The sequence below is a fragment of the Ictidomys tridecemlineatus genome, unplaced genomic scaffold (assembly GCF_052094955.1).
Source record: "Ictidomys tridecemlineatus isolate mIctTri1 unplaced genomic scaffold, mIctTri1.hap1 Scaffold_581, whole genome shotgun sequence".
In the NCBI taxonomy this organism is placed as follows: Eukaryota; Metazoa; Chordata; class Mammalia; order Rodentia; family Sciuridae; genus Ictidomys; species Ictidomys tridecemlineatus.
In genome coordinates, this window is record NW_027523927.1 from 173042 (window position 1) to 196574 (window position 23533).

Genomic DNA, 23533 nt, shown 5'->3' on the forward strand with positions numbered 1-23533 from the left:
CTTAGTGCAGCCCTCCACTCTCTTTCAAACACTGGGGCTCTTGCTCCTCATTTCTTGAATGCTTTTTTCTCTATTCCACATTGATTCTGTCACACTGTTCCACATTGATTCTGTCATAATTCCTAATGATTTAAAAATATGCTTGGATAATACTTCCAAAACAATGGTATGTCTCTATCTTTCATCATTCTCAAGCAATCCAAATTCCTGTATCTCATTTTCTAGTCAATATCTTCATTTAGCTTTGTAACGAGCAACTCAAATCATACATATCCAAGACTGAACTAATTTAAAAATCATTTTCTCCTCTCAAAGGCTTTCTGACCTCAGAAAACAATATTTCCATCTTTTTTGGTGTGTTCATGCATGCGTGTGTGTGTGTGTGTGTGTGTGTGTGTGTGTGTGTGTGTATGAGCTCAGGCTCCAACCCTTCAAGAACCCTAACCCTCCCACATCTTTCATTTCAACAAATCTTGTTTTTTTCCAATCTTCAAAATATATCTGAGAGCTGGGCATGGTGGCACACACCTATAACCCTGTAATCCAATCAACTGTGATCCAATCAGCTTCAGAGGCTGAGGTGAGAGGACCAAAAGCTCAAAGCCAGACTTAGCAAAAAGCAAGGCACTATGCAAATCAGTAAAACTCTGTCTCTAAATAAAATACAAAATGGGGCTGGGGATGTGGCTCAGTGGTTGAGTGCCCCTTAGTTCAATCCCTGGTAACCACCCCTGCCCCCAACCACCAGAAAATATGTCTCAGAAATACCTCTTCATATCATTGTTTCTGTTAACTACTTTCATTTAGGGCAGAATCATTTCTTGTGTGAATTATTGCACTCCACAAAGATTGATTTTTAACCAATTTGTTCTTGGCTGTATTCCCAGGGTTTGGAAAAATATCTGGTACACAGAAGGTACTCAATACATATTTGTTGAATAAATGAATGAATGAATGAATGAATGAATGAATGATTTTTCTATCAACACATCCACAGAATCCTCATTCATACTGCTTTCCTATTCTCTGGGTGCTCATCCTCTTTGTCTCTGACAGTGATGGTAGATGGAAACCTCTGTATAAAGTTCTTGAGCTTCCCTGGCAAGTTTTATATATTTTTAGCTCTTCCCCTTAGCTTTATACATGTTTTCAGTATATTTACATTTCCAGTTAGTTCTCTCTATGGTTAACCCATTCCTTATATTCACCATTACAATGTTTATGTATTTAATTCCTGTAAGTTTCCTTTGGTTCCCCTTTAAAGATTCCATCTCTCTCAATCAAATTACATTTATTGATTTTTTTTGTGGTTCTGGGGATTGAACTCAGGGCCTTGTGCAAGGGAGGCAAGCACTCTACCAACTGAGCTTCATCCCCAGCCCAATAAATTACATTTATTTAAAAATATTTTATAGTTGATAATCTATCACAACCATTTGAGGGACTGACTCCTTTGTCCTGTTTTAGGTCTACTTTTTCTCTTTTGTAGTGGTGTGTTTCCTTATGTATTCTTAAAGTTTGGGTTAAGAGCTTAGAATCACTAGAAGCCTGGGATTTTCTCTTCAGTGTTGTGTAAGCACTGAATTTTATTTTCTGTCTCCAATAAATAGGCCATTACATCCAAAGCTCTAGGTCACCATAGATTCTAAAGGAGATTTCTTGCTTCAACATCTACTGTCTTCTCTAGATTCATAATTGGTCACCAGTTTTGGCTTTGAATGATTTCTATTACATTTTTAAAATATGTGTTATCCCATTAAAATATTAACTTTTCTCCATGGCTTTCAAGAGAATTGTTTTTAAGGATCTCTTGGAACTGTTCCATTAACATGTGACTGAAAATGGATGTGCTTAGTGTCTAGTTTAGATTAGGAGGCTCTTGTAATAGAAGACACAGTTTTGTAGATAGGGCCACTGATCTACAGAATTAGCAGATAATTAGGTAGAGATTTATGAATGACTAACTGCTGAGCTATTGAGGGAGCAGGAGGGAGGGCTGAGTCATGGTGGGAACTGTGGACAAGACAATAGTAAATACAAAGAGATTTCATCTACTGTAGACACAGCACTGATGTATTAAATCATATTAAAGTAGATATCTACTCTCAAAAGGAAGATACAGACTTCTAGGTATCAGAAATGGAGTAGAAAGTTCTATTTCTGAATGCAGACCTGATATTTTAATGTATTTCTTGTAGTGAGACTAAAATATATAGTGGCATTTGGGATTTCGACTCCTTTTAGGTGACTGAAAATCAGCCTACTGCCATGGTTAGAGGCTGAGGAGGCACTGACCACTATTTCAAGGGGCCTGCAGTGGATCAGGAGAGGCAGGTGGAAACTGAAAATGAGCAGCTGTGGGATTGCTTGGGGATAAGACCTGTAATTTTTCAGAGAGACAAGTTATAAGACTTCCAAAGGTCTGATTCTGAGTAGTGGTCCTTGGTGAACTAGGAAGTGGAAACTGGATACTGAAGATGAATTTCCACTCTATTCCCACCAATGATGTCTACTAAGTTTATGAGGCAACCCAATGTGATTAAAAACAATGGGAGATTTTACTTGTAAGAAAATTGAATTAGCCAGGAATGGTGGCACATGCCTACAATTCCAGTAACTCTGAGGCAGGAGGGTCACAAGTTCAAAGGCAGCCTCAACAACTTAGTGAGGCCCTAAGCAACTCAGTGAGACCCTGTCTCTAAATAAAATATTAAAAAAGGCTGGGGATGTGGCTCAGTGGTCAAGTGCCCCTGAGTTCAATCTCTAGTACAAACACAACAACAACAACAAAAGGAAATTGAAGTAACTGAACAGTTAAGAATTTAAAAATTTTCAAAACTTAAGTATTGAAGCAATATCCATGAACATACCTAAATAGAACTTTCTGATACCCAGTGGGAGAAGTTTTAAAACAAGAAGTAGGTAAAAATCGAGGAAAACAAAATCATTGAAACAAAAACTTTCCTACAGAAGCATAAACAAAAGATACATTGGATAATGCCATTATGTATGTGATTGGATTTTCAACCTGGGGATATGTAAGATATACTGAAATTACAGATCCTAAGATTTTGTTAAATTCTATCAAGCCAAAGGGCAAGAGAGCCTACCTCTAGACAACATTGCAGGAAGGCTGTGGAAACGAAAGGCAAATAAACATTTTTAAAAATACTAAAATGTGATCACCCTTTCCCCCTTTATTTTTCTCTAGCTTCTGCATATGAGAGAAAACATTTCATCTTTGATTTTCTGACTCTGGTTTATTTCACTTACATAATGTTCTCCAGTTCCATCCATTTGCCAGCAAATAACATAGTTTCATTCTTCTTTATAACTGTACATACACACACACACACACGCACACACACACACACACACACACACACACAAATTGTGTATATATACACACCATATTTTCTCTCTCCACTCCTCTGTTGATGGGCACCTGGGCAGGTTCCATAACTTGGCTATTGTGTCTTGCATTGCTCTAAACACTGATGTGTCTATATCACTATACTGTGCTGATATTAGTTCTTTGGGATAAATATCAAGGGTAGTTGGGTCATATGATGGTTGTGTTCCTGTTGAGACTCAAATCACACTGCTTTACACAGTGATTCTATTAATTTGTAGTACCACTAACAATGTTTGAGTGTATTACTTCCTCTACATCCTCTCAAGTATTTATCATTTTTTATTCTTGATTATTGCCATTCTAATTGGAGATGAAATGTCAATGTAGTTTTGATGTACATTTCCCTGATTTCTAGAGACATTTTGAACATTTTTTTTCATGTTTGTTAGTCGATTGTATTTCTTATTTTCAGAAGTGTGTTTAATTCTTTTGCCCAATTATTGATTGCTTATTTAGTAATTTTTTTGGGGGGGGATTAAGATTTTTGAGTTCTTAATATATTCTAAGTATTAATTCCCTGTCAGAAGAGTAGTGGTAAAGATTTTCTCATTCTAAAAGCTCTTTATTCATGCTCTTAATTTTTTTTCTTTGGGACATCAGTGGAATGGAAGAAGGGAATTGAGGGAGAAGGAGGAGAGATGGGAAAAGGGTAGAACTGTGGAATAAAATTTATCATATTATGCTATGTACTAATGTGAACATGTCATAGTGCATTCTATCATTATGTATTATCTATAAAGAAAATGATTAAAAAGCTAAAAATAAAAAGAAGGAAGGGTAGAGAGAGGAAGAGGAACAGGAAAGAAAGGAGATAAGGAAAAATGGAAGTACTGGGTATTGAAATGGAACCAATGATATTCTATGCATGTATGCGTGTCCAAAATGAACCCCACTATTATGTATAACTATAATGCAATAATAAAAACATTTAAAAATCAAGGAACTCAAAAAGTAAAATAAGACAACTTAAAAATATACTACAATGAGTAGAAAAGTCACATATAAAAGAAAAACAACTTGATTGGCAGACGTTTTATTTTGCAACCACAAAAATGGCAATAGGTGAACATCATTCGGTCAGTTATATATCATTTTATATTTAAGGATGAATATGTAATAATGCCATTTTTTTCTTTTTAAAATTTATTTTGCATTACAATTCTTAATACACCACGATACAATAATTTATTATATCCCTGATTATACATAAGGTGTGTTGACACCAAATTCAAATAATCATACATGAGTAATAATGGATTTTCAGGCATACAATACTAAGAGAGTTTATCATGCAAAACCATGTTCAAGTAAGATGGGCAGAGAATTTCTTCAACAGGTTAAGAGACTGCTGAGAACAAACACCATACAATCAGATGTAGCAACCATCATAGTCTTTGGCAGTTCACTGGGGCAGCAGGTGGAAAAATGAAGAACTAGACATGCTATGGCTGAACGTCTTCATAAATCCATGGGCAAACACAGAAGGAAACTCACAGCATAAGAAATCCAGTGATTTCTTGGTTTGTGGGAAAAGGAGGAGAATGGTGATAGGAGTTCAATAGTGCATTTGAGAGAAAACAACGTCAACAAAATGCAGGGAAATGGTGTGTGTGTGTGTGTGTGTGTGTGTGTGTGTGTGTGTGTGTGTGTGTTTAGAGAATGATCCTGTGAAGAATCCCCCAAATCTGAAAACACAGTTTTTGGTTTCCCTGAAGATTTTCCATTTCCAAGATGAAATGTAGAATCTGCCTTCTCTTGGTGATTGATGTCTTTACTTCCTTACAATCGGGTACAGAAAAAACAATGGTCAGCACAGAATTGCTGACTATTGAGGGGCTCTGGGGATCCAGCAGGCCCCCCAGGAGAGTGTGCAGGAGATGATGGGTCCGGCGGTGGGGTGGGGAGAAGTTCCTTTCTTCCTAGAACAGACGTCTGCAGGCTTTGCTCCTAGGGCGTGGAGAGGGCTGAGGATGCACCTGGGGACTTGAACTTGGAGAGGGAGGTAGAGGTTGCAGCGGTGAGGTGGGGAAGGGCCTCAGAAGGTGGAAATCCACGTCGTAGGCGGGATTAGAAGAGCGCCTCACTGGACTAGGGGCGGGGGCCCAAGCAGGGAGATATGGGTTGGGCCCCTGCGGGCCGGCTGGAGGGTCCATCCATTGCTCCTCGAAGGCCTCTATTTTTCTGACGATCTCTGGCATAAATTCGCAGAAGAATCCCTGCTCGACGACCATGTTCTCACCGAGGGGTCTCAGGAAGGCGCCCAGTTCCGGGTCTTCGGGACAGTCTCCCTGGCCTCCTGGGCGTTGGTCGGTGGCTCCCACGAGGCCCTCGGGGATCAGAATGAGGTTGTGTCCTTGGAGATTCACTTGCAGGACCGAGCTTGGCGCAGGCTGTAGCAGCAGGTCGCCGTCATCCATGGGTACCTGTAAGGAGCAGCCCGCGGCCAGAACCACCACGGAGGTGAGCGCGGTGGCGTTGGCTGCTGCTGCTGCAGAGTTTTGCGAGGTGGGTTCCGCCGGGGCCTCTGCAGGGTCTGCAGGCTCGTCTAGTCGGCGGCGTTTGGCAGGGCCAGGTCCTGCAGGCTGTGGTCCCCCCCAGGGCGCAGGGCAGGCGCTGGGGCTGCGTGGACGAATGCCCACCATGTCGACGGCGCTGCGGTGGATGCTCCCGTTTCGGGGCAAAGTGAGTGCGGGGCGCAGGCGGCGCGGTCCTGGGCGCGGTGACAGTCAGGTCCAGAGGACAGGTGAGGTGCGCTAAGCTTTCCGGTGGGCGGCAGTCCTAGCTTCTTTGGATCTGCGCCCACTGCTGGGCTTGGCGTCCCACTTTGGAACCTTGCTCCTATGCACTGACCTGGATGCGCCCTGGAGGGCCAATGATATGGCCTGCGCAACCCAAGTTCCAGTGTCACGCTAAGCTCCGCCCCTAGATGGGAGGAGTCGAGTCGACTGGCAAATAGCTTTGGCTGTGGGGTGTCTCTGTGGGGAAATACCTGTCTGGGCCCTTAAGGGGCAGAATCACTGGTGTTTCTTGGGTGGAGGGATAAAAACAGGCGTAGAATTTCAAGAGTTTATCATGCAAAACCATGTGCAAACTTATAGAACCAAGAGAGTTTACCACACTCGGACATGGTAGAAATATCTATTAAAGGATATTCTTCAGCCAGATGAAAATTGAGGCTAGACTGAATGAGTAGAATGTTAAGAATAAAAAAGGTAGGAAAGAATTGGTAATGTGGGGTTGGAGTTGTAGCTCAGCAGTAGAACCCTTGCCTAGTCCATGCAGGCGCTGGGTTCAATCCTCAGCATGACATGAAAAAAAAAAAATAGAGGAATAAATAAAATAAAGGTATTCTGTTCAGCTACAACTAAAAATTAAAAATAAAAATTAGTAAGGTGCAGTGGTCAATCTGAATATTTACTGGTGTTTTGAAATGAAATGACCCTTTGACTTCAGTTTTGTAATATTTTACTTTATAGAAATGAAGCAAACATGGTAATAAATTAACATTTCAAATGTTACAAGTTTTATTTACATTAGAAAAAATAAACAGGGTACAATTTAAATGGTAGAAAACACTGCGGAATAGCAGTAAAGCAAACATTTCCATCAGTCTATTGGTTTAAATCACCAGAGGAACATATATTTAAAAAATATATTCCAATGCATGCTGACAACATCTGATAAAATTCCACATAAATCTCATTTACATTAAGAAGTAAGATTGGAAGAGAATTTCTTCAACAGGTTAAGAGACTGCTGAGAACAAACACCATACAATCAGATGTAGCAACCATCATAGTCTTTGGCAGTTCACTGGGGCAGCAGGTGGAAAAATGAAGAACTAGACATGCTATGGCTGAACGTCTTCATAAATCCATGGGCAAACACAGAAGGAAACTCACAGCATAAGAAATCCAGTGATTTCTTGGTTTGTGGGAAAAGGAGGAGAATGGTGATAGGAGTTCAATAGTGCATTTGAGAGAAAACAACGTCAACAAAATGCAGGGAAATGGTGTGTGTGTGTGTGTGTGTGTGTGTGTGTGTGTGTGTGTGTTTGTTTAGAGAATGATCCTGTGAAGAATCCCCCAAATCTGAAAACACAGTTTTTGGTTTCCCTGAAGATTTTCCATTTCCAAGATGAAATGTAGAATCTGCCTTCTCTTGGTGATTGATGTCTTTACTTCCTTACAATCGGGTACAGAAAAAACAATGGTCAGCACAGAATTGCTGACTATTGAGGGGCTCTGGGGATCCAGCAGGCCCCCCAGGAGAGTGTGCAGGAGATGATGGGTCCGGCGGTGGGGTGGGGAGAAGTTCCTTTCTTCCTAGAACAGACGTCTGCAGGCTTTGCTCCTAGGGCGTGGAGAGGGCTGAGGATGCACCTGGGGACTTGAACTTGGAGAGGGAGGTAGAGGTTGCAGCGGTGAGGTGGGGAAGGGCCTCAGAAGGTGGAAATCCACGTCGTAGGCGGGATTAGAAGAGCGCCTCACTGGACTAGGGGCGGGGGCCCAAGCAGGGAGATATGGGTTGGGCCCCTGCGGGCCGGCTGGAGGGTCCATCCATTGCTCCTCGAAGGCCTCTATTTTTCTGACGATCTCTGGCATAAATTCGCAGAAGAATCCCTGCTCGACGACCATGTTCTCACCGAGGGGTCTCAGGAAGGCGCCCAGTTCCGGGTCTTCGGGACAGTCTCCCTGGCCTCCTGGGCGTTGGTCGGTGGCTCCCACGAGGCCCTCGGGGATCAGAATGAGGTTGTGTCCTTGGAGATTCACTTGCAGGACCGAGCTTGGCGCAGGCTGTAGCAGCAGGTCGCCGTCATCCATGGGTACCTGTAAGGAGCAGCCCGCGGCCAGAACCACCACGGAGGTGAGCGCGGTGGCGTTGGCTGCTGCTGCTGCAGAGTTTTGCGAGGTGGGTTCCGCCGGGGCCTCTGCAGGGTCTGCAGGCTCGTCTAGTCGGCGGCGTTTGGCAGGGCCAGGTCCTGCAGGCTGTGGTCCCCCCCAGGGCGCAGGGCAGGCGCTGGGGCTGCGTGGACGAATGCCCACCATGTCGACGGCGCTGCGGTGGATGCTCCCGTTTCGGGGCAAAGTGAGTGCGGGGCGCAGGCGGCGCGGTCCTGGGCGCGGTGACAGTCAGGTCCAGAGGACAGGTGAGGTGCGCTAAGCTTTCCGGTGGGCGGCAGTCCTAGCTTCTTTGGATCTGCGCCCACTGCTGGGCTTGGCGTCCCACTTTGGAACCTTGCTCCTATGCACTGACCTGGATGCGCCCTGGAGGGCCAATGATATGGCCTGCGCAACCCAAGTTCCAGTGTCACGCTAAGCTCCGCCCCTAGATGGGAGGAGTCGAGTCGACTGGCAAATAGCTTTGGCTGTGGGGTGTCTCTGTGGGGAAATACCTGTCTGGGCCCTTAAGGGGCAGAATCACTGGTGTTTCTTGGGTGGAGGGATAAAAACAGGCGTAGAATTTCAAGAGTTTATCATGCAAAACCATGTGCAAACTTATAGAACCAAGAGAGTTTACCACACTCGGACATGGTAGAAATATCTATTAAAGGATATTCTTCAGCCAGATGAAAATTGAGGCTAGACTGAATGAGTAGAATGTTAAGAATAAAAAAGGTAGGAAAGAATTGGTAATGTGGGGTTGGAGTTGTAGCTCAGCAGTAGAACCCTTGCCTAGTCCATGCAGGCGCTGGGTTCAATCCTCAGCATGACATGAAAAAAAAAAAATAGAGGAATAAATAAAATAAAGGTATTCTGTTCAGCTACAACTAAAAATTAAAAATAAAAATTAGTAAGGTGCAGTGGTCAATCTGAATATTTACTGGTGTTTTGAAATGAAATGACCCTTTGACTTCAGTTTTGTAATATTTTACTTTATAGAAATGAAGCAAACATGGTAATAAATTAACATTTCAAATGTTACAAGTTTTATTTACATTAGAAAAAATAAACAGGGTACAATTTAAATGGTAGAAAACACTGCGGAATAGCAGTAAAGCAAACATTTCCATCAGTCTATTGGTTTAAATCACCAGAGGAACATATATTTAAAAAATATATTCCAATGCATGCTGACAACATCTGATAAAATTCCACATAAATCTCATTTACCTTAAGAAGTAAGATTGGAAGAGAATTTCTTCAACAGGTTAAGAGACTGCTGAGAACAAACACCATACAATCAGATGTAGCAACCATCATAGTCTTTGGCAGTTCACTGGGGCAGCAGGTGGAAAAATGAAGAACTAGACATGCTATGGCTGAACGTCTTCATAAATCCATGGGCAAACACAGAAGGAAACTCACAGCATAAGAAATCCAGTGATTTCTTGGTTTGTGGGAAAAGGAGGAGAATGGTGATAGGAGTTCAATAGTGCATTTGAGAGAAAACAACGTCAACAAAATGCAGGGAAATGGTGTGTGTGTGTGTGTGTGTGTGTGTGTGTGTGTGTGTGTGTGTTTGTTTAGAGAATGATCCTGTGAAGAATCCCCCAAATCTGAAAACACAGTTTTTGGTTTCCCTGAAGATTTTCCATTTCCAAGATGAAATGTAGAATCTGCCTTCTCTTGGTGATTGATGTCTTTACTTCCTTACAATCGGGTACAGAAAAAACAATGGTCAGCACAGAATTGCTGACTATTGAGGGGCTCTGGGGATCCAGCAGGCCCCCCAGGAGAGTGTGCAGGAGATGGGTCCGGCGGTGGGGTGGGGAGAAGTTCCTTTCTTCCTAGAACAGACGTCTGCAGGCTTTGCTCCTAGGGCGTGGAGAGGGCTGAGGATGCACCTGGGGACTTGAACTTGGAGAGGGAGGTAGAGGTTGCAGCGGTGAGGTGGGGAAGGGCCTCAGAAGGTGGAAATCCACGTCGTAGGCGGGATTAGAAGAGCGCCTCACTGGACTAGGGGCGGGGGCCCAAGCAGGGAGATATGGGTTGGGCCCCTGCGGGCCGGCTGGAGGGTCCATCCATTGCTCCTCGAAGGCCTCTATTTTTCTGACGATCTCTGGCATAAATTCGCAGAAGAATCCCTGCTCGACGACCATGTTCTCACCGAGGGGTCTCAGGAAGGCGCCCAGTTCCGGGTCTTCGGGACAGTCTCCCTGGCCTCCTGGGCGTTGGTCGGTGGCTCCCACGAGGCCCTCGGGGATCAGAATGAGGTTGTGTCCTTGGAGATTCACTTGCAGGACCGAGCTTGGCGCAGGCTGTAGCAGCAGGTCGCCGTCATCCATGGGTACCTGTAAGGAGCAGCCCGCGGCCAGAACCACCACGGAGGTGAGCGCGGTGGCGTTGGCTGCTGCTGCTGCAGAGTTTTGCGAGGTGGGTTCCGCCGGGGCCTCTGCAGGGTCTGCAGGCTCGTCTAGTCGGCGGCGTTTGGCAGGGCCAGGTCCTGCAGGCTGTGGTCCCCCCCAGGGCGCAGGGCAGGCGCTGGGGCTGCGTGGACGAATGCCCACCATGTCGACGGCGCTGCGGTGGATGCTCCCGTTTCGGGGCAAAGTGAGTGCGGGGCGCAGGCGGCGCGGTCCTGGGCGCGGTGACAGTCAGGTCCAGAGGACAGGTGAGGTGCGCTAAGCTTTCCGGTGGGCGGCAGTCCTAGCTTCTTTGGATCTGCGCCCACTGCTGGGCTTGGCGTCCCACTTTGGAACCTTGCTCCTATGCACTGACCTGGATGCGCCCTGGAGGGCCAATGATATGGCCTGCGCAACCCAAGTTCCAGTGTCACGCTAAGCTCCGCCCCTAGATGGGAGGAGTCGAGTCGACTGGCAAATAGCTTTGGCTGTGGGGTGTCTCTGTGGGGAAATACCTGTCTGGGCCCTTAAGGGGCAGAATCACTGGTGTTTCTTGGGTGGAGGGATAAAAACAGGCGTAGAATTTCAAGAGTTTATCATGCAAAACCATGTGCAAACTTATAGAACCAAGAGAGTTTACCACACTCGGACATGGTAGAAATATCTATTAAAGGATATTCTTCAGCCAGATGAAAATTGAGGCTAGACTGAATGAGTAGAATGTTAAGAATAAAAAAGGTAGGAAAGAATTGGTAATGTGGGGTTGGAGTTGTAGCTCAGCAGTAGAACCCTTGCCTAGTCCATGCAGGCGCTGGGTTCAATCCTCAGCATGACATGAAAAAAAAAAAATAGAGGAATAAATAAAATAAAGGTATTCTGTTCAGCTACAACTAAAAATTAAAAATAAAAATTAGTAAGGTGCAGTGGTCAATCTGAATATTTACTGGTGTTTTGAAATGAAATGACCCTTTGACTTCAGTTTTGTAATATTTTACTTTATAGAAATGAAGCAAACATGGTAATAAATTAACATTTCAAATGTTACAAGTTTTATTTACATTAGAAAAAATAAACAGGGTACAATTTAAATGGTAGAAAACACTGCGGAATAGCAGTAAAGCAAACATTTCCATCAGTCTATTGGTTTAAATCACCAGAGGAACATATATTTAAAAAATATATTCCAATGCATGCTGACAACATCTGATAAAATTCCACATAAATCTCATTTACCTTAAGAAGTAAGATTGGAAGAGAATTTCTTCAACAGGTTAAGAGACTGCTGAGAACAAACACCATACAATCAGATGTAGCAACCATCATAGTCTTTGGCAGTTCACTGGGGCAGCAGGTGGAAAAATGAAGAACTAGACATGCTATGGCTGAACGTCTTCATAAATCCATGGGCAAACACAGAAGGAAACTCACAGCATAAGAAATCCAGTGATTTCTTGGTTTGTGGGAAAAGGAGGAGAATGGTGATAGGAGTTCAATAGTGCATTTGAGAGAAAACAACGTCAACAAAATGCAGGGAAATGGTGTGTGTGTGTGTGTGTGTGTGTGTGTGTGTGTGTGTGTGTGTGTTTGTTTAGAGAATGATCCTGTGAAGAATCCCCCAAATCTGAAAACACAGTTTTTGGTTTCCCTGAAGATTTTCCATTTCCAAGATGAAATGTAGAATCTGCCTTCTCTTGGTGATTGATGTCTTTACTTCCTTACAATCGGGTACAGAAAAAACAATGGTCAGCACAGAATTGCTGACTATTGAGGGGCTCTGGGGATCCAGCAGGCCCCCCAGGAGAGTGTGCAGGAGATGATGGGTCCGGCGGTGGGGTGGGGAGAAGTTCCTTTCTTCCTAGAACAGACGTCTGCAGGCTTTGCTCCTAGGGCGTGGAGAGGGCTGAGGATGCACCTGGGGACTTGAACTTGGAGAGGGAGGTAGAGGTTGCAGCGGTGAGGTGGGGAAGGGCCTCAGAAGGTGGAAATCCACGTCGTAGGCGGGATTAGAAGAGCGCCTCACTGGACTAGGGGCGGGGGCCCAAGCAGGGAGATATGGGTTGGGCCCCTGCGGGCCGGCTGGAGGGTCCATCCATTGCTCCTCGAAGGCCTCTATTTTTCTGACGATCTCTGGCATAAATTCGCAGAAGAATCCCTGCTCGACGACCATGTTCTCACCGAGGGGTCTCAGGAAGGCGCCCAGTTCCGGGTCTTCGGGACAGTCTCCCTGGCCTCCTGGGCGTTGGTCGGTGGCTCCCACGAGGCCCTCGGGGATCAGAATGAGGTTGTGTCCTTGGAGATTCACTTGCAGGACCGAGCTTGGCGCAGGCTGTAGCAGCAGGTCGCCGTCATCCATGGGTACCTGTAAGGAGCAGCCCGCGGCCAGAACCACCACGGAGGTGAGCGCGGTGGCGTTGGCTGCTGCTGCTGCAGAGTTTTGCGAGGTGGGTTCCGCCGGGGCCTCTGCAGGGTCTGCAGGCTCGTCTAGTCGGCGGCGTTTGGCAGGGCCAGGTCCTGCAGGCTGTGGTCCCCCCCAGGGCGCAGGGCAGGCGCTGGGGCTGCGTGGACGAATGCCCACCATGTCGACGGCGCTGCGGTGGATGCTCCCGTTTCGGGGCAAAGTGAGTGCGGGGCGCAGGCGGCGCGGTCCTGGGCGCGGTGACAGTCAGGTCCAGAGGACAGGTGAGGTGCGCTAAGCTTTCCGGTGGGCGGCAGTCCTAGCTTCTTTGGATCTGCGCCCACTGCTGGGCTTGGCGTCCCACTTTGGAACCTTGCTCCTATGCACTGACCTGGATGCGCCCTGGAGGGCCAATGATATGGCCTGCGCAACCCAAGTTCCAGTGTCACGCTAAGCTCCGCCCCTAGATGGGAGGAGTCGAGTCGACTGGCAAATAGCTTTGGCTGTGGGGTGTCTCTGTGGGGAAATACCTGTCTGGGCCCTTAAGGGGCAGAATCACTGGTGTTTCTTGGGTGGAGGGATAAAAACAGGCGTAGAATTTCAAGAGTTTATCATGCAAAACCATGTGCAAACTTATAGAACCAAGAGAGTTTACCACACTCGGACATGGTAGAAATATCTATTAAAGGATATTCTTCAGCCAGATGAAAATTGAGGCTAGACTGAATGAGTAGAATGTTAAGAATAAAAAAGGTAGGAAAGAATTGGTAATGTGGGGTTGGAGTTGTAGCTCAGCAGTAGAACCCTTGCCTAGTCCATGCAGGCGCTGGGTTCAATCCTCAGCATGACATGAAAAAAAAAAAATAGAGGAATAAATAAAATAAAGGTATTCTGTTCAGCTACAACTAAAAATTAAAAATAAAAATTAGTAAGGTGCAGTGGTCAATCTGAATATTTACTGGTGTTTTGAAATGAAATGACCCTTTGACTTCAGTTTTGTAATATTTTACTTTATAGAAATGAAGCAAACATGGTAATAAATTAACATTTCAAATGTTACAAGTTTTATTTACATTAGAAAAAATAAACAGGGTACAATTTAAATGGTAGAAAACACTGCGGAATAGCAGTAAAGCAAACATTTCCATCAGTCTATTGGTTTAAATCACCAGAGGAACATATATTTAAAAAATATATTCCAATGCATGCTGACAACATCTGATAAAATTCCACATAAATCTCATTTACCTTAAGAAGTAAGATTGGAAGAGAATTTCTTCAACAGGTTAAGAGACTGCTGAGAACAAACACCATACAATCAGATGTAGCAACCATCATAGTCTTTGGCAGTTCACTGGGGCAGCAGGTGGAAAAATGAAGAACTAGACATGCTATGGCTGAACGTCTTCATAAATCCATGGGCAAACACAGAAGGAAACTCACAGCATAAGAAATCCAGTGATTTCTTGGTTTGTGGGAAAAGGAGGAGAATGGTGATAGGAGTTCAATAGTGCATTTGAGAGAAAACAACGTCAACAAAATGCAGGGAAATGGTGTGTGTGTGTGTGTGTGTGTGTGTGTGTGTGTGTGTGTGTGTGTTTGTTTAGAGAATGATCCTGTGAAGAATCCCCCAAATCTGAAAACACAGTTTTTGGTTTCCCTGAAGATTTTCCATTTCCAAGATGAAATGTAGAATCTGCCTTCTCTTGGTGATTGATGTCTTTACTTCCTTACAATCGGGTACAGAAAAAACAATGGTCAGCACAGAATTGCTGACTATTGAGGGGCTCTGGGGATCCAGCAGGCCCCCCAGGAGAGTGTGCAGGAGATGATGGGTCCGGCGGTGGGGTGGGGAGAAGTTCCTTTCTTCCTAGAACAGACGTCTGCAGGCTTTGCTCCTAGGGCGTGGAGAGGGCTGAGGATGCACCTGGGGACTTGAACTTGGAGAGGGAGGTAGAGGTTGCAGCGGTGAGGTGGGGAAGGGCCTCAGAAGGTGGAAATCCACGTCGTAGGCGGGATTAGAAGAGCGCCTCACTGGACTAGGGGCGGGGGCCCAAGCAGGGAGATATGGGTTGGGCCCCTGCGGGCCGGCTGGAGGGTCCATCCATTGCTCCTCGAAGGCCTCTATTTTTCTGACGATCTCTGGCATAAATTCGCAGAAGAATCCCTGCTCGACGACCATGTTCTCACCGAGGGGTCTCAGGAAGGCGCCCAGTTCCGGGTCTTCGGGACAGTCTCCCTGGCCTCCTGGGCGTTGGTCGGTGGCTCCCACGAGGCCCTCGGGGATCAGAATGAGGTTGTGTCCTTGGAGATTCACTTGCAGGACCGAGCTTGGCGCAGGCTGTAGCAGCAGGTCGCCGTCATCCATGGGTACCTGTAAGGAGCAGCCCGCGGCCAGAACCACCACGGAGGTGAGCGCGGTGGCGTTGGCTGCTGCTGCTGCAGAGTTTTGCGAGGTGGGTTCCGCCGGGGCCTCTGCAGGGTCTGCAGGCTCGTCTAGTCGGCGGCGTTTGGCAGGGCCAGGTCCTGCAGGCTGTGGTCCCCCCCAGGGCGCAGGGCAGGCGCTGGGGCTGCGTGGACGAATGCCCACCATGTCGACGGCGCTGCGGTGGATGCTCCCGTTTCGGGGCAAAGTGAGTGCGGGGCGCAGGCGGCGCGGTCCTGGGCGCGGTGACAGTCAGGTCCAGAGGACAGGTGAGGTGCGCTAAGCTTTCCGGTGGGCGGCAGTCCTAGCTTCTTTGGATCTGCGCCCACTGCTGGGCTTGGCGTCCCACTTTGGAACCTTGCTCCTATGCACTGACCTGGATGCGCCCTGGAGGGCCAATGATATGGCCTGCGCAACCCAAGTTCCAGTGTCACGCTAAGCTCCGCCCCTAGATGGGAGGAGTCGAGTCGACTGGCAAATAGCTTTGGCTGTGGGGTGTCTCTGTGGGGAAATACCTGTCTGGGCCCTTAAGGGGCAGAATCACTGGTGTTTCTTGGGTGGAGGGATAAAAACAGGCGTAGAATTTCAAGAGTTTATCATGCAAAACCATGTGCAAACTTATAGAACCAAGAGAGTTTACCACACTCGGACATGGTAGAAATATCTATTAAAGGATATTCTTCAGCCAGATGAAAATTGAGGCTAGACTGAATGAGTAGAATGTTAAGAATAAAAAAGGTAGGAAAGAATTGGTAATGTGGGGTTGGAGTTGTAGCTCAGCAGTAGAACCCTTGCCTAGTCCATGCAGGCGCTGGGTTCAATCCTCAGCATGACATGAAAAAAAAAAAATAGAGGAATAAATAAAATAAAGGTATTCTGTTCAGCTACAACTAAAAATTAAAAATAAAAATTAGTAAGGTGCAGTGGTCAATCTGAATATTTACTGGTGTTTTGAAATGAAATGACCCTTTGACTTCAGTTTTGTAATATTTTACTTTATAGAAATGAAGCAAACATGGTAATAAATTAACATTTCAAATGTTACAAGTTTTATTTACATTAGAAAAAATAAACAGGGTACAATTTAAATGGTAGAAAACACTGCGGAATAGCAGTAAAGCAAACATTTCCATCAGTCTATTGGTTTAAATCACCAGAGGAACATATATTTAAAAAATATATTCCAATGCATGCTGACAACATCTGATAAAATTCCACATAAATCTCATTTACATTAAGAAGTAAGATTGGAAGAGAATTTCTTCAACAGGTTAAGAGACTGCTGAGAACAAACACCATACAATCAGATGTAGCAACCATCATAGTCTTTGGCAGTTCACTGGGGCAGCAGGTGGAAAAATGAAGAACTAGACATGCTATGGCTGAACGTCTTCATAAATCCATGGGCAAACACAGAAGGAAACTCACAGCATAAGAAATCCAGTGATTTCTTGGTTTGTGGGAAAAGGAGGAGAATGGTGATAGGAGTTCAATAGTGCATTTGAGAGAAAACAACGTCAACAAAATGCAGGGAAATGGTGTGTGTGTGTGTGTGTGTGTGTGTGTGTGTGTGTGTGTGTGTTTGTTTAGAGAATGATCCTGTGAAGAATCCCCCAAATCTGAAAACACAGTTTTTGGTTTCCCTGAAGATTTTCCATTTCCAAGATGAAATGTAGAATCTGCCTTCTCTTGGTGATTGATGTCTTTACTTCCTTACAATCGGGTACAGAAAAAACAATGGTCAGCACAGAATTGCTGACTATTGAGGGGCTCTGGGGATCCAGCAGGCCCCCCAGGAGAGTGTGCAGGAGATGATGGGTCCGGCGGTGGGGTGGGGAGAAGTTCCTTTCTTCCTAGAACAGACGTCTGCAGGCTTTGCTCCTAGGGCGTGGAGAGGGCTGAGGATGCACCTGGGGACTTGAACTTGGAGAGGGAGGTAGAGGTTGCAGCGGTGAGGTGGGGAAGGGCCTCAGAAGGTGGAAATCCACGTCGTAGGCGGGATTAGAAGAGCGCCTCACTGGACTAGGGGCGGGGGCCCAAGCAGGGAGATATGGGTTGGGCCCCTGCGGGCCGGCTGGAGGGTCCATCCATTGCTCCTCGAAGGCCTCTATTTTTCTGACGATCTCTGGCATAAATTCGCAGAAGAATCCCTGCTCGACGACCATGTTCTCACCGAGGGGTCTCAGGAAGGCGCCCAGTTCCGGGTCTTCGGGACAGTCTCCCTGGCCTCCTGGGCGTTGGTCGGTGGCTCCCACGAGGCCCTCGGGGATCAGAATGAGGTTGTGTCCTTGGAGATTCACTTGCAGGACCGAGCTTGGCGCAGGCTGTAGCAGCAGGTCGCCGTCATCCATGGGTACCTGTAAGGAGCAGCCCGCGGCCAGAACCACCACGGAGGTGAGCGCGGTGGCGTTGGCTGCTGCTGCTGCAGAGTTTTGCGAGGTGGGTTCCGCCGGGGCCTCTGCAGGGTCTGCAGGCTCGTCTAGTCGGCGGCGTTTGGCAGGGCCAGGTCCTGCAGGCTGTGGTCCCCCCCAGGGCGCAGGGCAGGCGCTGGGGCTGCGTGGACGAATGCCCACCATGTCGACGGCGCTGCGGTGGATGCTCCCGTTTCGGGGCAAAGTGAGTGCGGGGCGCAGGCGGCGCGGTCCTGGGCGCGGTGACAGTCAGGTCCAGAGGACAGGTGAGGTGCGCTAAGCTTTCCGGTGGGCGGCAGTCCTAGCTTCTTTGGATCTGCGCCCACTGCTGGGCTTGGCGTCCCACTTTGGAACCTTGCTCCTATGCACTGACCTGGATGCGCCCTGGAGGGCCAATGATATGGCCTGCGCAACCCAAGTTCCAGTGTCACGCTAAGCTCCGCCCCTAGATGGGAGGAGTCGAGTCGACTGGCAAATAGCTTTGGCTGTGGGGTGTCTCTGTGGGGAAATACCTGTCTGGGCCCTTAAGGGGCAGAATCACTGGTGTTTCTTGGGTGGAGGGATAAAAACAGGCGTAGAATTTCAAGAGTTTATCATGCAAAACCATGTGCAAACTTATAGAACCAAGAGAGTTTACCACACTCGGACATGGTAGAAATATCTATTAAAGGATATTCTTCAGCCAGATGAAAATTGAGGCTAGACTGAATGAGTAGAATGTTAAGAATAAAAAAGGTAGGAAAGAATTGGTAATGTGGGGTTGGAGTTGTAGCTCAGCAGTAGAACCCTTGCCTAGTCCATGCAGGCGCTGGGTTCAATCCTCAGCATGACATGAAAAAAAAAAAATAGAGGAATAAATAAAATAAAGGTATTCTGTTCAGCTACAACTAAAAATTAAAAATAAAAATTAGTAAGGTGCAGTGGTCAATCTGAATATTTACTGGTGTTTTGAAATGAAATGACCCTTTGACTTCAGTTTTGTAATATTTTACTTTATAGAAATGAAGCAAACATGGTAATAAATTAACATTTCAAATGTTACAAGTTTTATTTACATTAGAAAAAATAAACAGGGTACAATTTAAATGGTAGAAAACACTGCGGAATAGCAGTAAAGCAAACATTTCCATCAGTCTATTGGTTTAAATCACCAGAGGAACATATATTTAAAAAATATATTCCAATGCATGCTGACAACATCTGATAAAATTCCACATAAATCTCATTTACCTTAAGAAGTAAGATTGGAAGAGAATTTCTTCAACAGGTTAAGAGACTGCTGAGAACAAACACCATACAATCAGATGTAGCAACCATCATAGTCTTTGGCAGTTCACTGGGGCAGCAGGTGGAAAAATGAAGAACTAGACATGCTATGGCTGAACGTCTTCATAAATCCATGGGCAAACACAGAAGGAAACTCACAGCATAAGAAATCCAGTGATTTCTTGGTTTGTGGGAAAAGGAGGAGAATGGTGATAGGAGTTCAATAGTGCATTTGAGAGAAAACAACGTCAACAAAATGCAGGGAAATGGTGTGTGTGTGTGTGTGTGTGTGTGTGTGTGTGTGTGTGTGTGTTTGTTTAGAGAATGATCCTGTGAAGAATCCCCCAAATCTGAAAACACAGTTTTTGGTTTCCCTGAAGATTTTCCATTTCCAAGATGAAATGTAGAATCTGCCTTCTCTTGGTGATTGATGTCTTTACTTCCTTACAATCGGGTACAGAAAAAACAATGGTCAGCACAGAATTGCTGACTATTGAGGGGCTCTGGGGATCCAGCAGGCCCCCCAGGAGAGTGTGCAGGAGATGATGGGTCCGGCGGTGGGGTGGGGAGAAGTTCCTTTCTTCCTAGAACAGACGTCTGCAGGCTTTGCTCCTAGGGCGTGGAGAGGGCTGAGGATGCACCTGGGGACTTGAACTTGGAGAGGGAGGTAGAGGTTGCAGCGGTGAGGTGGGGAAGGGCCTCAGAAGGTGGAAATCCACGTCGTAGGCGGGATTAGAAGAGCGCCTCACTGGACTAGGGGCGGGGGCCCAAGCAGGGAGATATGGGTTGGGCCCCTGCGGGCCGGCTGGAGGGTCCATCCATTGCTCCTCGAAGGCCTCTATTTTTCTGACGATCTCTGGCATAAATTCGCAGAAGAATCCCTGCTCGACGACCATGTTCTCACCGAGGGGTCTCAGGAAGGCGCCCAGTTCCGGGTCTTCGGGACAGTCTCCCTGGCCTCCTGGGCGTTGGTCGGTGGCTCCCACGAGGCCCTCGGGGATCAGAATGAGGTTGTGTCCTTGGAGATTCACTTGCAGGACCGAGCTTGGCGCAGGCTGTAGCAGCAGGTCGCCGTCATCCATGGGTACCTGTAAGGAGCAGCCCGCGGCCAGAACCACCACGGAGGTGAGCGCGGTGGCGTTGGCTGCTGCTGCTGCAGAGTTTTGCGAGGTGGGTTCCGCCGGGGCCTCTGCAGGGTCTGCAGGCTCGTCTAGTCGGCGGCGTTTGGCAGGGCCAGGTCCTGCAGGCTGTGGTCCCCCCCAGGGCGCAGGGCAGGCGCTGGGGCTGCGTGGACGAATGCCCACCATGTCGACGGCGCTGCGGTGGATGCTCCCGTTTCGGGGCAAAGTGAGTGCGGGGCGCAGGCGGCGCGGTCCTGGGCGCGGTGACAGTCAGGTCCAGAGGACAGGTGAGGTGCGCTAAGCTTTCCGGTGGGCGGCAGTCCTAGCTTCTTTGGATCTGCGCCCACTGCTGGGCTTGGCGTCCCACTTTGGAACCTTGCTCCTATGCACTGACCTGGATGCGCCCTGGAGGGCCAATGATATGGCCTGCGCAACCCAAGTTCCAGTGTCACGCTAAGCTCCGCCCCTAGATGGGAGGAGTCGAGTCGACTGGCAAATAGCTTTGGCTGTGGGGTGTCTCTGTGGGGAAATACCTGTCTGGGCCCTTAAGGGGCAGAATCACTGGTGTTTCTTGGGTGGAGGGATAAAAACAGGCGTAGAATTTCAAGAGTTTATCATGCAAAACCATGTGCAAACTTATAGAACCAAGAGAGTTTACCACACTCGGACATGGTAGAAATATCTATTAAAGGATATTCTTCAGCCAGATGAAAATTGAGGCTAGACTGAATGAGTAGAATGTTAAGAATAAAAAAGGTAGGAAAGAATTGGTAATGTGGGGTTGGAGTTGTAGCTCAGCAGTAGAACCCTTGCCTAGTCCATGCAGGCGCTGGGTTCAATCCTCAGCATGACATGAAAAAAAAAAAATAGAGGAATAAATAAAATAAAGGTATTCTGTTCAGCTACAACTAAAAATTAAAAATAAAAATTAGTAAGGTGCAGTGGTCAATCTGAATATTTACTGGTGTTTTGAAATGAAATGACCCTTTGACTTCAGTTTTGTAATATTTTACTTTATAGAAATGAAGCAAACATGGTAATAAATTAACATTTCAAATGTTACAAGTTTTATTTACATTAGAAAAAATAAACAGGGTACAATTTAAATGGTAGAAAACACTGCGGAATAGCAGTAAAGCAAACATTTCCATCAGTCTATTGGTTTAAATCACCAGAGGAACATATATTTAAAAAATATATTCCAATGCATGCTGACAACATCTGATAAAATTCCACATAAATCTCATTTACCTTAAGAAGTAAGATTGGAAGAGAATTTCTTCAACAGGTTAAGAGACTGCTGAGAACAAACACCATACAATCAGATGTAGCAACCATCATAGTCTTTGGCAGTTCACTGGGGCAGCAGGTGGAAAAATGAAGAACTAGACATGCTATGGCTGAACGTCTTCATAAATCCATGGGCAAACACAGAAGGAAACTCACAGCATAAGAAATCCAGTGATTTCTTGGTTTGTGGGAAAAGGAGGAGAATGGTGATAGGAGTTCAATAGTGCATTTGAGAGAAAACAACGTCAACAAAATGCAGGGAAATGGTGTGTGTGTGTGTGTGTGTGTGTGTGTGTGTGTGTGTGTGTGTGTTTGTTTAGAGAATGATCCTGTGAAGAATCCCCCAAATCTGAAAACACAGTTTTTGGTTTCCCTGAAGATTTTCCATTTCCAAGATGAAATGTAGAATCTGCCTTCTCTTGGTGATTGATGTCTTTACTTCCTTACAATCGGGTACAGAAAAAACAATGGTCAGCACAGAATTGCTGACTATTGAGGGGCTCTGGGGATCCAGCAGGCCCCCCAGGAGAGTGTGCAGGAGATGATGGGTCCGGCGGTGGGGTGGGGAGAAGTTCCTTTCTTCCTAGAACAGACGTCTGCAGGCTTTGCTCCTAGGGCGTGGAGAGGGCTGAGGATGCACCTGGGGACTTGAACTTGGAGAGGGAGGTAGAGGTTGCAGCGGTGAGGTGGGGAAGGGCCTCAGAAGGTGGAAATCCACGTCGTAGGCGGGATTAGAAGAGCGCCTCACTGGACTAGGGGCGGGGGCCCAAGCAGGGAGATATGGGTTGGGCCCCTGCGGGCCGGCTGGAGGGTCCATCCATTGCTCCTCGAAGGCCTCTATTTTTCTGACGATCTCTGGCATAAATTCGCAGAAGAATCCCTGCTCGACGACCATGTTCTCACCGAGGGGTCTCAGGAAGGCGCCCAGTTCCGGGTCTTCGGGACAGTCTCCCTGGCCTCCTGGGCGTTGGTCGGTGGCTCCCACGAGGCCCTCGGGGATCAGAATGAGGTTGTGTCCTTGGAGATTCACTTGCAGGACCGAGCTTGGCGCAGGCTGTAGCAGCAGGTCGCCGTCATCCATGGGTACCTGTAAGGAGCAGCCCGCGGCCAGAACCACCACGGAGGTGAGCGCGGTGGCGTTGGCTGCTGCTGCTGCAGAGTTTTGCGAGGTGGGTTCCGCCGGGGCCTCTGCAGGGTCTGCAGGCTCGTCTAGTCGGCGGCGTTTGGCAGGGCCAGGTCCTGCAGGCTGTGGTCCCCCCCAGGGCGCAGGGCAGGCGCTGGGGCTGCGTGGACGAATGCCCACCATGTCGACGGCGCTGCGGTGGATGCTCCCGTTTCGGGGCAAAGTGAGTGCGGGGCGCAGGCGGCGCGGTCCTGGGCGCGGTGACAGTCAGGTCCAGAGGACAGGTGAGGTGCGCTAAGCTTTCCGGTGGGCGGCAGTCCTAGCTTCTTTGGATCTGCGCCCACTGCTGGGCTTGGCGTCCCACTTTGGAACCTTGCTCCTATGCACTGACCTGGATGCGCCCTGGAGGGCCAATGATATGGCCTGCGCAACCCAAGTTCCAGTGTCACGCTAAGCTCCGCCCCTAGATGGGAGGAGTCGAGTCGACTGGCAAATAGCTTTGGCTGTGGGGTGTCTCTGTGGGGAAATACCTGTCTGGGCCCTTAAGGGGCAGAATCACTGGTGTTTCTTGGGTGGAGGGATAAAAACAGGCGTAGAATTTCAAGAGTTTATCATGCAAAACCATGTGCAAACTTATAGAACCAAGAGAGTTTACCACACTCGGACATGGTAGAAATATCTATTAAAGGATATTCTTCAGCCAGATGAAAATTGAGGCTAGACTGAATGAGTAGAATGTTAAGAATAAAAAAGGTAGGAAAGAATTGGTAATGTGGGGTTGGAGTTGTAGCTCAGCAGTAGA

The 23533-nt window shown here is 47.0% G+C and overlaps 1 protein-coding gene across 1 annotated transcript; it reads right to left on the reverse strand.

Moving 5' to 3' along the window:
• Positions 1 to 5334: 5334 nt before the first annotated feature.
• Positions 5335 to 6057, reverse strand: LOC144374115 (proline-rich protein 23C-like). Its single transcript, XM_078037065.1, has one exon. It carries the CDS (start codon positions 6055 to 6057, stop codon positions 5335 to 5337), a length of 723 nt encoding a protein of 240 aa, XP_077893191.1.
• Positions 6058 to 23533: the final 17476 nt, after the last annotated feature.

What these genes read in the sequence shown, in the direction of transcription:
- LOC144374115 (XM_078037065.1), bottom strand. Translation starts at nt 6,057, where the DNA reads ATGGTGGGCATTCGTCCACGCAGCCCCAGCGCCTGCCCTGCGCCCTGG.